Source organism: Symsagittifera roscoffensis, chromosome 4 (assembly GCF_963678635.1).
Source record: "Symsagittifera roscoffensis chromosome 4, txSymRosc1.1, whole genome shotgun sequence".
Taxonomy (NCBI): Eukaryota; Metazoa; Xenacoelomorpha; order Acoela; family Convolutidae; genus Symsagittifera; species Symsagittifera roscoffensis.
Window position 1 is genome coordinate 5,123,980 of NC_087065.1, and position 12,807 is coordinate 5,136,786.

Genomic DNA, 12,807 nt, shown 5'->3' on the forward strand with positions numbered 1-12,807 from the left:
CGTGATGTTATTTTTTCTCCAGACAAATTTCGACTCATTAACTGGAAACTTGTGGCCAATTTTTCAGAATGCCGATGGGTTATGTTGCCTAGAGCTGTTGTTTTGAAATGTTGTATTTTATCTGTGATTTGTTTAAGCTATAGAGGTTTAAAGAGTCCAATTTAGCGAACTCGTGTCAAATAATCTGTGAAGTTTTTTTGTGTTATTAAACCGTAAGCTGTGTTATTAAACTTCATATAGCTTGAGGGAGGGGGTAATTTTCAAAAAAAAAATCATCCCAAAACCAAATTTAAATTGTGGTTTAACTCGATCACTACTTCATAGGCAAAATTTCAGTATCGTACTACGCCCTGATACGACTGTTCCTGTTCAAATTTGACAAGATTTATGACGTATCTCATTTTTTGGGAAACACAACTTATTTAAAACACGATCATAAACACATTTATATTATTTGGATAAAATAATTTTTGTAATAATTCAATTACAGTATCGAGTAAAAGTAAATAACGATTTAGTTTCTGAGCTGATTTTTTTCGGATCTTTTGGGTGAATAACTAATCTTATCCTACCAATTTTTGCATACGTTTTGTTCAAATTCCTAAATTTTTGTCTGATTAGTTCTTCTTAAAAAAATTGACGCTAATATTCAATGTAACAGATGAAAGTTGCTTTCTTTGCACGTGAGCAATTTATGGTGCAATTTATGGTCGTTTGAGCTAGTTGTGAGTTCAAGCGTAGATTCAAATGTTCAGCGTTGAACAAATATACGAAACATGAAAGTAATTTGGAAAGCAGAAAACTGCATGAAAAAGTCCACTTAAATTTTTTTCGAAAGTACTGGTTTTTAATATTTCAAATACTAACAAAATTTTCGAGTTTGCTCCCACACTATCAGGTTTTGTATTGTAAAATTTTCTTTTTAGGCTACCACAGAAAATTGAAAGCGTATTGATATCGATCCGAGATTTTTGAACTTGAACTAGCATACTTGAACTAGAATAAAATGCGGATGGCAACACTGCTCGAATGAATACTTTGATAGTTTCAATACACAAAAATTTTTACACTTAAATTATGATATTATCAGCCTAAAATTCGTAGTTTGTCGAAATATCAACAGCCAAAAACTATTCGAGTTCAATGAATGGGCAGTCGAAACAATTGGGGCTTTGCTCTGATGCGACTAGTATTGTTCATATATAGGAAACTGTTAAGCATGCTTAAATTAATTCTTAATTGATTTGAAAAAAGGGATCAAAACTTCGCTTAGGCGTTGACAGTGCGAAATATATCACGTATTAATTGAAATCTTTAAACCCCCATTACTAGTCGAAAAATAATCACAGGTGAAATATCGTTTTAATTTTGAGCTCAAGGCAACAATACCTTTCAAATGATATAAAACACTTCCGTCAAACCTGACTAGATTTGTCTGGAGAGAAAAAAACCACCCGCGCACAAATGTTCCGTCATTTTCTTCGAAAGTCGGAAAAACAACTTATTTTCTTTCAGCCAAGTTTAGGCAGGGTAGAGCATTTTGTATGCCACTCTTGTTTTGAGCAAGCTCTGTCAATGACCATTCACGTCATGATTCAATTTTCAATTGGCAAGACCAAGATTCAGCAAAACTGCCATATTGATCGAATGGACCTCGTTTTTGTAAGATCACCTTATTCAAATTAGATTATTTGTCGTAAGAATGCCAGAATACTTTTCTATTTTAGGAGGGTTTTTCTCTTTGTGTGAACATAGTTCAACGATTGATTGTTCATGATTTTATTCTGTTTAAGTTCAAGAAATTGGATACCAAAAGGTCGAAAACAAATGGCGCACAGACTGTTTACAAAGGTATTTCAGTTCACTCCATTAAGTTTTCCTAAATCAGCTTTTTTTGAAATGTTGCAAAACCTTGTTTTATGTTGGTAAAGCTCGGGTGTAGGGTCTCAACTTATCAATAAGACGGACTTTCATTGACTTGTAATCGGAAGGATACGCTGATCCTCTTAAAAGTCTTTAAGAATCATTTGCATAATTTATTTAGTTTCTCATACTAATTATCTCACGATTAACAAAATTAGTATTGCTTCTTTACGTTCTGATAGTCTTTTTTTTGCAAACTATTGCAGTTTTGAGCTAATTTTTAGGTAACAGAATTGTTCATTGTTTTTAGCGTTGAACAGATTGTCAAAGAAATTTTAATTGCAATTATCCGGATTTCACGCCACACGTTTTTAATTCTCCGAAACTCTGGATTGCTTGGCTCCCAAAAAGGGACTTTGACATTTGGGTTTTTTAAAATTTGACTTAACTTAATTCAACTTTGACATTTATTTAACGGATTTTGAGTCGTTTTTAATATACTATACTGATAGCAAAGTTTTCGTCCACAGTCTCAAGTTTATTATTCTCGTTTTTTAGATCGACCAAATTGATTTTCCAAGGGCTCCCAGAACACTTAAAAAGACCTTATGTCGACAAAATTTCCACGCCGCAGGCATGTTTTTGAAAAAAAAAGAACATGTCAAAATTGCTGTTTCTGAGCAGTTTCTGGAAACAGTTTGACAAAAAAAAATAGTCTTTTTGGCGCGATCTTTTCTTCAAAATTAGTATACATTGGCGCCAAAGGCGCCTATAGAAAACTTTTCGGGCGGGTCGCCGAAACTGTTTGCCACGAATTAATAACAATGGGGGGTACCCTTTGGATGGCGAGAAGGTCGAACCCCTGAGGGGAAGAGAGCGTCGGCCCCCACCTAAGCCTACCGCTGAATAGAGCATAGCTTTTTGTAGAAAAGGGAATAAATATTTTGTTAATGGCAGCGGATCTACAAAATAAAAAAAAACTCGATGCATCCCGAAAATTTTTCGCTAAAAACGTGAAAGGACTTTCAAACAAAGTAATTTGCAAAAACTTGACTTTACAGAATTTAAACTGTCCCAGAACCACATTCTATAACAACTAAAAAAACTGTTAAAATCTGAAGACAACAGAACAATTACAACTTTCCTTTTTATGAAAAATAGTCTAATTTTGCTATTTCACAGAGAAAAATAAAAGCTGTTTTTGATTTCTTTAAATTTTTTCAACAACCAATTTTGTTTCCACGACCAATTTTTTTTTGATAAGTTTAAACTTAATTTAAACCTTACAGGATTGAAAACTGCTAGTTGTACAGTTCATACACTCAGATATTAAATACCGTTTCGAAATCGTAGGAACATTTATGACAAGCATTTGCTTATATGATTTTCGTTCTTAGCTTGGCTTAGAGTAAATTTTTTGAAAAAAAACTAGTCCTATATATTTACCTATGCTTATCTGAAAGAGGTGTTAAGTTTCACAAAATAATTGCTTAAAATAAGCTCACAAAATAGTATTATTAATCATAAGAAATTAATTCTAGTGTAGGTTCACAACGATTGATACAAACTATTTATATGATCACTTGAAGAACCCAGTCTCTGAGTTCGTCGTTATGCAATTTAAGCCTGTTTTTAGACCTTTTTGAGCGCAAAAAATATAGTTTTATTCGGCATGGCGGTGTAATACCCCTATTATTTTATGTTACGACACTCAACTTTTACGATCTAAGGAAATTTAAATTTTTTTTAGGTATATACATAAAAGTTTTGCTCAGAGTTTAAACATTGGAGAAAATCGGTTATTTGGGAAAAAATTAGAATAAAATTAACAGCTAAATTTTTTTCCAGAACTGTAGTATTTAAAAATTTATGGAGAAACTTGTGAAATTACTTTCGTGTCATTTTGAAAATCATTTCGAATAAAGTCGGAAAAGATTTGTGAGGCAGTTAAAGAATTTTTGAGTTCTGGTAACCATTCAAAAATCATTGTTTTTTTAATTATTGACAACTAGTTTGATTACTTTCTTAAGGTTATATGGCAATTTGAAGAGTTCATCTGATGTTGAAATTTTTCGCAAATAGTTTAACATAAAAAATTTAAAAATTCGTATAAATGAATTTCTGTTACATTAGATATTTTCTTTTTTCCCCGCATCACACATACTGATTCAAACTTCCTTGAAGATTAAGACTCTCGTTAATCTGTTGATGTTGAAAGCAGTTTTGTATAGGTTTGACTGTGAGGTTAATTCGTGCTTTAATACTCCATATCGAATAACTAGCTTAGGTATGTTTAGTAAAATTGTTTCAATTGTTGTTTATTTAGAACCTTACACCGCCGATAGTTGTTTTTTATGGAATTTGCTTAGCTTCATAAAGAAACTTCAAAGTGATGCGTGAGTTCCAGTTTTTATTGAGGTTCAAACCCAGAGGTTCAAACCCAGACTTTTGCTCTATGTCTTAATCGTTCCTTTTAATTGATTAATTGCTTTTATAAACTTTTTTACAGCTTTCTCATGGTTTCGATCAGTTTTAATTTTTCAGACTGAGTTTTCTCGGCTGTATCATCGGAATAGAATCAGACATTTTTTTAAAATCATTTGTGGTATATCATTAATGAACAGAATGAAAAATAGTGGTCCTAGAAGTAAGCCTGGCGAGATTCCCCCTTTGATTTTCGATTTGATTTTGTTGACGCTTCAAAATTGCTTTCTGATACGTTTGATAATAGAATATCAAATACAGATCCTCTTTGATAATAGTCATAAAATTTATTTAGAAGAATCTCATAATCAACAGTATCAAACGTCCATTCTTAAATTAAGAAATGAACCTTGAGTTTCAATGGCTTGGTTGTCCCAATCAAATCTGATTTCTTCTAGTAGAGAAGTAATAGCGTCGAATGTACTTAGTTTTTGTCTGAATCTGACCTGAGACCGATGTTGTTTGTTTTCATGAGTGACAAAATCTAAAACTCGGTTCTAAATTTAATCGTTCTTGTAATTTGACAACACGGGTAAAGAGAAAAACTTGTCTAAAAATGGAAGATTCAAGCTCATTTTCTTTGTTATGTATAGGGATTACTCTTGCAATTTTTTTGAGTTTGGAAAACCACTCGTGTCAAAATAATTTAGAAACAAATTAGTCAGAACAGGCTCTATATGCTTTCGTATTGAAAAAATGTAGGACCGATTGATAATGTGGCAAATTATACTGAGTTTCTTTTTCAAGTGTTCCCAAATTGTTTGGATTTCACTAGTTGTTACCGGTCTCAAAAACAAAACTTTTTTACGCATGTTTTTGCTATTTGTATGGTGTGGATTTATGAACACTTTTGCTTATTTGTCGATTATATCCACTAGTTTTTTGTTGAATAAATCTGTGTTCTGTGCTTTAAAATAATTGTTTTTAGCTGTTGCAGTAAATTGTTATTCATTTGAAAAATATTATTTTGTTCCTAGTGGCCTGATTCTGCAGTGTGATCTAATAAAATTTCTTATTTGCGAAGCTTATAATTAAATTACATAATGATTTAGCGACAGAAGTAAATCGTAAAACAAATAAATTTTATGTTGCTTTTTGTACGAGGCGTTTTTTCCATGCGTAATCAGAAGGATGCATCGTATAAGAGAATTTCAGAACCCCTGTCTTAGCCACAAGGCCGCATATCACAGCAAGCTACAAAGCCATATGTAGTCACAGAAAGGCTAAAAAACTACAGTTCCTGAACTTATTTTACTCACAAATGCAAAATACAAAGAAACTGTTTAAGGCGCTTTGCGAACCATATCCAAAGCGCAGAAATTAGTTTTGTCATCTAGTCTTTAAACTGAACATTGAGAAATTTTTTAAGTAAAGACTTTCTTTTCATTCGATAAGCATTTTGGTTTCTTCTTCATTAAGTACTAAATGTTACAAAGTATCATGTACGTTCGAAAATTTAAACAATTTTTTTTCTAACTTCAATTCAATTTTTGATGAAATCATTTAATTTAAATCCTCCGTTTTGGCCTGTATGATCAGGGAGTTTTTTCTCACTCCAAGCATTTTTGCCAGAGGGGTTGATAATATTGTCGAGTTTGTGTTTTATGGCTGTTTATCTAGGTCAATTAAAAAATTGACCTTATAAGGCTTACGTGGTTTGATGGGGTCATTCATAGCCACCGATAGCACGCAGTTGTTAGTAACTGTGGTCATACCAGATTTCGCTGCCTTTAATCTTATTTCTTCTTCCGTAGCAGGAAGTTGTTCTTTGAAATGTAGTTTTTTTTATTGATTGGGTTAATTTTCTGTCGCAGAACTTTTCTTGCGTGAAACACTTTATCTTTGTTCAAAAATACTATTACTTCAATCCGAAAACAGTAAATACTTTAATCACACGATCAAAGATAAACGCCTCGTAGAAAAGCAACATAAAATTTATTTATTTTACAATTTATCTCTGTCGCTAAGTACCATGAGTGTCTCTTGGTAGTACGTGCCAGGCCTTTATTTTCTCGTATTTTAGTGTTAATCCCAGAAAACAAGCAGTAACATTTGAAACTCACCTCGCATCAAACGGCTAGTATTGCAAAAGTCAGTTACTTACTTCATATGATTTCTTGTATGCCTTTCGAGGCCTTTTTTTTAAAAGATCGAAGTTTTAAAATATAACTTTCTTCACGATTTTATATGAAAAGTTATAATCAAGTAGTTTAGTATGCAAATTACTTTAGGATTGTTGAGAAAATATTTTTTTCAGAAACTGAATGGTAACTTCACAAATTTACTATCAGTGATGTAGACAAAAACAAATTGGTTGATAGGTGTATAAACAAAAGTTTTAGTTTATAAACATGAAATAAATATTAAATTGGTATACCAGTGAATAAATCCAAAACAATAACGAAAACTAAGGCACAAAAATTTGAAGAAAATGAAATACCACATCTTTAAATAAACACCCTGAAGTTATCAATTTTCTTGCTCATGAATTAGTTAATTTTTTCAAAGTTAAAAGTAGTTTACGAGGGTGCTATAAAGCGGGAGGCCCGACAAACGTTGTATTTCTAGCCTGCCTTGTCTGTGAATCATTGTTGTTATTTCTGTGAGCGAGAGTTCTGGTGATTGCTGATTGGACAAGGGCCTCCAACCTCGGCCTGATATAACCCAAATGGGGTCTCGTAGCCGGTACTGTTAGCCAGCATTCGGACATTATTCTCCACGCGTCCTCCTCGAAGAAACTCAGCCTCTCGGGTCGAACCCCCCTTTGAACTACACTCCATAGGTGCTCTTTTGAAGTACACTGCTCGAAATTATGGGGCAGTTTAACTGTTCCAGCACACATGTACCAAAAAAGAATTCCGAAAGCGTAAGTGTCTACCGAATGATCGTAGTCGGCTCGCAACAACTCGGGTGCCATGTGAATCGGAGTCCCCACGATGCTTCCGCTCATCATAGCTTCGGGCTTACAGAACCCTAAGTCGGTTATTTTGCCCCGATTTCTCTCGTCGAGTAAAATATTTTTCAATTTTATATCTCGATGCACCAATCCTTGACTGTGCAAGAATCTCAAACCATCGACGACGTCGAGAGCCACTTGTAGTCTGTCAGGGTAAGAGAGTCGTGACTTAATGGCACTGTACAAGTCACGTGGGTATCTGTCCATGATTAGTAGGGCCGCAACTTGTCCCGAACCCCCTCCCCCATAGTTATGGTCAATAACTGACCCCCTAATTTGCACTATTCTATCATGGGCTGGTAAGCTTCTGGTGTAGTAATACTCCATGGAAAGGTCATTCCAGTGTTTTTCGTCAGGGGGGAGCAAACTTTTGATTGCCACATTGGTGTATTTGCCCCACCCGGTTTGACAGGCGTAGACAACCCCGTATTGACCGCGCCCAATTTCACCTTCTAGTTTCGGCAGCCCGTACAGCGCGCAGTCCCGAAGTGATAACGACTCCATAGCGAGTCGTGATATTTTAGGCGCCAAGTTTTTCCGAACTTGCATCCTTCGTTCTTCGTTCTTCTCTAATTTCCTCGCCTGACGAACTTCTAAGTTTTTCAGAGCGTTCAAAAATTGTTCATGTGAATTCTGTAATTTGTTTTTGAATTGCTGGCATATCATTTTGGCAAGCTTTGCTTCGCTTAAGCCGGACATCAGCTTATTAGCAATCGACATTTTCCAATCGGCTGTGAAAAAAGAAGGCGGCGAATTCTTATATGTCATTGAAGTGAAAAGTTCTCTCATTTTGGATACCAAATTGGCAGAGTTTTTATCATCTGGTTCTTGAGAATTTATTGGCAATTCGACCATGTATGCCGCATTTAGAATTGCTTTTAAGGCAGTTTGCGCTGGTCGGTGGTCGCAAGGTTCTTCATTGCCATCGGAGGCCTCACTGGAACCCAGTTGATCATTGAGGTTCTCCTCAAGGGCTTTAAGACATCTTCCCAAAACACCTGTGAGGTTTTCATTTAATTGAGCTGTTGTGTCTCTCATATTTTGAATGACTCTTTGGTTTATTTTGGTTAAGACTAAGTTCTGAATATGAGCTTCGTAGCTTTTGACCTCGGCGTAGCTAGTCATTGATTGGCTGTGACTTAGTGTGAAATCGGCCGCTTCTTTCAAAATTTCTTCTCGTGTTCCGTGAATCGTTTCGTGGATGATGATTTTCAGATCATTTTGCTGCTTATTTGCAATTTGCATCAACGACTGAAACAATTCCAGCTCTTTTTCTTTCGTATATAAAATCTTTTTGGGAGTTATTTGGCAGTCGCGCGATAATTCGTAGGCAGTTGAAACAAAGTTTTTCAGCACATAAGTGTGGGTGTTATGAAGTAAAGTTGATAAATTAGCCAAGTGAGCTCGAAGAGATTTGATTAGAAACCCCACAAACTGTTCAATGTCGGAAATGGTCTCGCAAAGAACACTGGCCACCTCGACCTTCTTGGATTCGAACTTCCCGCGGGCGAGGGCGTGCATTGGGTAGCTGTTTTCGAATAAGTTCTGTTTCCGGTTGCTGAAGTATTCGTTGTCATCGCTGTCATCGTTTATTGTCACTCCGCCTACAAACAAATGGGTCGATTATTTTCAACACAGTTATATATTTTTGGTTATGAGAAGACTTTTCGTACAAACAAAGATATTAATATAAATTTTAACATTAGAAAAACTAAACAAAAAAATATTTTAAAAAATATACGATCTTTTGAAGAAATATTATTCACACAATTGTTATCACGAACATTTTATCAACAATTTGGTATGCTTTAAAGGATAATTAATTACATAAATTTTTGAAAAATGACAAGTTGACCTTTAAAAAGTTACTTTCAAGATAACAGTGAAAACTAAAAAAAAGTCTCACCTCTGTCTTCTTCGTGAAGTTTGAGGAAACCAAGATCAACCAATTGCATCCGAAGCTGCTGCGACACTTCGTACTGGGCCGACTCGGTCAACTCGAACGAGTTGTCGTCGAAAGCTTTGATGAAAAATACAGGCAAGTCTTTTCTTAGTTCTCTTATAACTTGCAGCTCTCTTATATCTTCTCTGCTTAATTTGTGGTAACTCAAAGCGTATATGACAATAGGGTGCACTTCTGACACGTGTCGTTTCAGAAAATCTGCAGTTGTCATAAACGGGTTATTACAGGGTCCGACTAACACCTCGCCTCCAGTTTTGAGAACTGCGTGAGGAAGCTGAACTTCCAACGTCGCCAGGCCTAAGCTGACAATTAGCCGATCGTCAGATTTCAGCCTGATGTTCTGATGGATAGCCGAGCGGAACGAAAGCGAGTTTGATTGCTCACATTTCGAAGATCTTCGGGACTTGGAACCAGTGCTGGTGCTGCTAGAATCTTCACTACACGATCGATTCGTATACTCGCTGTCGTCGCCGTCAAGTTCGCTATCGGGGTCCACGATTACATATTCGTCTGTCGGAATATTTGGTCGAGGTGCCGTCGTGACCGCGTAGTCTTGTTTCCGGCCGAATGAAAACCGAACCACTCGTTGCAGCTCCATGTCTTCGTCGACTTTGTCTCGGGGAATGAGTTCCTCTCCGAATAGCGCTCGGACAACTGTAGCCTTCGCGATGTTATCCTGTCCGAGTATGACTATGCTCGCCGGTCGGGTAAGTGTCTCGGTGATCCCGAACTCTTCATTTTCTATCACCTTCAACGGCGATGTCGGGTTCTCGAAGTCGTAATATCCGAACTGGTTAATTTGATCAAACGAAGCTCGTGTTTCAGCGAGAAGTGTTTTGAGGAATTTGATTTGCTGATAATATTTTTCCAGTTCGCGTGGGATTTCTCTGCACAAGTAGTCTGTATTACTGTTACCAATGGTATTGTTGTTGTTTTGAAGTGTTTCGGCGGTTGTTGACCGAGTGTAAAATTTCTCCCTCGAGTTTCTTCTCACGTACGGTGGGGGTCTCTCTTTCTGGCTGCAGATTTTGTTGTAGTGTTCGCGTCCTATCTCTCGACTGTAGCGATTCATTAGCTCTTTTTTGGAGTTGATTGAAGAAAACTTTTCTGAACTTGCCATTTTTGTACAGACCAGAATTCAAAAAGTCAACTTGAAACTTAGTTGATATTTTGTGACATTTCTTGGTTAAATGTTAAGAGCTGAATCAAATCTGGTTTGAGATTCTCTTTCGAATGACTGATTTTTGGGCGAAACTGAATATTAGAATATTAAATATCAGATGTATTTACCATTTGCATGCTGATTGTTTGGTAAGAAAAATCAATGCAAATACGAATTTTTTGTTTAGTAATCTTTGTTGTGACAATGAAGTTAAATAATTAGCAAGTCTTAAACCATCCTTACCTTTGAAGTTTGAAACAAAACGTCCATTTATTTCCTTCGGGCAAATTTTGGACAAACTAAAGCATTTGACATTTAATTTTTCTCTTTCATATGTTCTAGGGAGCATGGGCTTAACATTTCGATCAGATAACTTTCAAAATTGAGTGAACTTAGATCACCTCAAATAATAAGAAAACATTGTTTTTGTAGTTTGAGATTCAAACCTACCATTTTTGCTAAAAAATGACATTTAGTTCAAATTAATGTATATCAAGGTCAGAGAATTTGATAATTCAGATGAATTTATTACATGAACTCGATCTCTGTCGCATAAGTATAACATAATTTCGAAGCAAACTTGAAAAAATTGGTTTTCTGTTCTTGAGCATTTTTCTCAGCGCGGAACATATTTAGAACTTTGCTTTCAAATATAAGTAAAAGAAAATATTCGAATAAATAGAAACAGCTCGCAATCATCTTGACCTTTTGTTCCTAATTAGAATGACATTAAAGTGAGCATAAATTTTCGATCCTAATAAAATGACTGCTAAAACTGCTCGTATCAGGGCAAAGCTCTATAGTTACGACTGCATTTTTTTCTATGGAGTAGTTTTTACTAAAATATTTTTTATAACTTTCAAAAAAAGTTCAGTTAATACGCACGGTAGTTATCCCAAATTGACCAAATTGGCAATCTTTAAGCCCGCATAAATTTAAGAAAAAAGGTGAAATGTCTTTCTAATTTTGAGCCCAAGTCAAATATACCTGTCGATTGATGTACAAAATTCTGTAGAAAGATGCTGGTTAAGAAGTCAAAAATTGTCTGGAGAAAAGACCACCCGATCACAATTATTCCATCATTTTTGTCGTTTATAGTTGGAACAAAAACCACTAAATATCGATGACAATATTTAATTTTGAAAAAATTACAACAATTATGCTTTTTTCCTTAAAATTGAGGTGAATTTTGGTTGGCTACTTGCGTTTTAAATGCAGTTTTTTTCTATTTGCATTTCTGTTTCTTTTGTTTTTTGAAGAACACATTAATTGAGAAGTGACTCCGAACTAAAACTAAGACCAATCAGGGACATGGGAAAATTAATTGCTATCAATTATCAGGCAAAATCATTTGTTTCAATAAGATAAATTTAAAAATCATAAATCAATTAATTTCTTTTGAAGGTTAACAGTTATTACTTGGTAATCGAGTTAAGCTATTATCGGTTTCACTATAGTCTGATTCACAACTTTCTCGGTTTTTTTTTCGCTGAACAGAAGTGAGAAACAGCTGCTTCTCCAAACTTTAAGACAGCAGTCCTTGTTAGCATAAACTGCGACACTGAAAAACTTTTCGCCGAAAGTTTCAAATTGTTTTGGAGTCGAGTTTTAAAACCAAGTTTTTTATCGAAAACTCTTTTGTTATATCATTGATGTTGTCGAGAAGCCCGAAATGTTGTTTTAGATATTCCAAACAGCAAGAGCAAAACGATGCAAGGCACACTCAGCAAGCGAAAATTTTGTAATTGTAGCCAAGGTTTTGTTCTCGCAATTATTGCCCACCGTTCCCACAGCATTTTTCAAACTCTTCCCTTACAGTGGAAAAACATAATTAACAAAACCTTGACTAAAAATGACACCTCTCATTTGCAACAGATGATTTTTATATTGTTTAGAAAAATTATCTTATTTTTTTCTGATTTATATTGGCTTTGTCTTAATACAACAAAACTAGTAAACAAAAACTAAGCATATTAAAAAAGAAAAGTTTTGATAGGTTAAAAAACAACTTTTTTGGTAAACGGGTTTGTGATAGCTCTCAAATTTGTTCATTGATGGCCTTATTCCGACAGAGCGCTAACAGGCAAAGGTGAACCATTTGTTATTTGATGTTGCATGAAGCAGCCATATTTCTAAAAGAATCAAGTTACTCATAATTTAATTATCGCCAAATTTAAAACATATTAAAGGACATAAAAAAAACAATTTTTCAGTTCACTAGGAGCAACTGTTTCGATGCTTGGAATAATTAAGCTCAAATGAAATTTTCTCCAGACGTTCGTCTCTTTAACAAATCTGTTTTGTCAAAGTTTCACAGATATTAATTTATTTTCCTGAGTTTAAAAAAGCCAGATGTTAATTTCCTGATTTTAAAAATGA

General features: G+C 34.9%; 1 protein-coding gene across 1 annotated transcript; it reads right to left on the reverse strand.

Annotated features, from left to right (window-relative positions):
- Positions 1 to 6,697: 6,697 nt before the first annotated feature.
- LOC134844605 (dual serine/threonine and tyrosine protein kinase-like) lies at positions 6,698 to 10,507 on the reverse strand. Its single transcript, XM_063861362.1, has 2 exons — positions 9,210 to 10,507; positions 6,698 to 8,907 (listed from the first exon to the last, which is right to left on the reverse strand). Exons 1-2 carry the CDS (start codon positions 10,384 to 10,386, stop codon positions 6,878 to 6,880), a joined length of 3,207 nt encoding a protein of 1,068 aa, XP_063717432.1. The 5' UTR covers positions 10,387 to 10,507; the 3' UTR covers positions 6,698 to 6,877.
- Between the last annotated feature and the right edge of the window lie 2,300 nt (positions 10,508 to 12,807).

What these genes read in the sequence shown, in the direction of transcription:
- LOC134844605 (XM_063861362.1), bottom strand. Translation starts at nt 10,386, where the DNA reads ATGGCAAGTTCAGAAAAGTTTTCTTCAATCAACTCCAAAAAAGAGCTA. An exon ending in ACTTCACGAAGAAGACAGAG is followed by an intron (nt 8,908 to 9,209) that starts GTGAGACTTTTT and finishes ATTTGTTTGTAG; the next exon opens with GCGGAGTGACAATAAACGAT.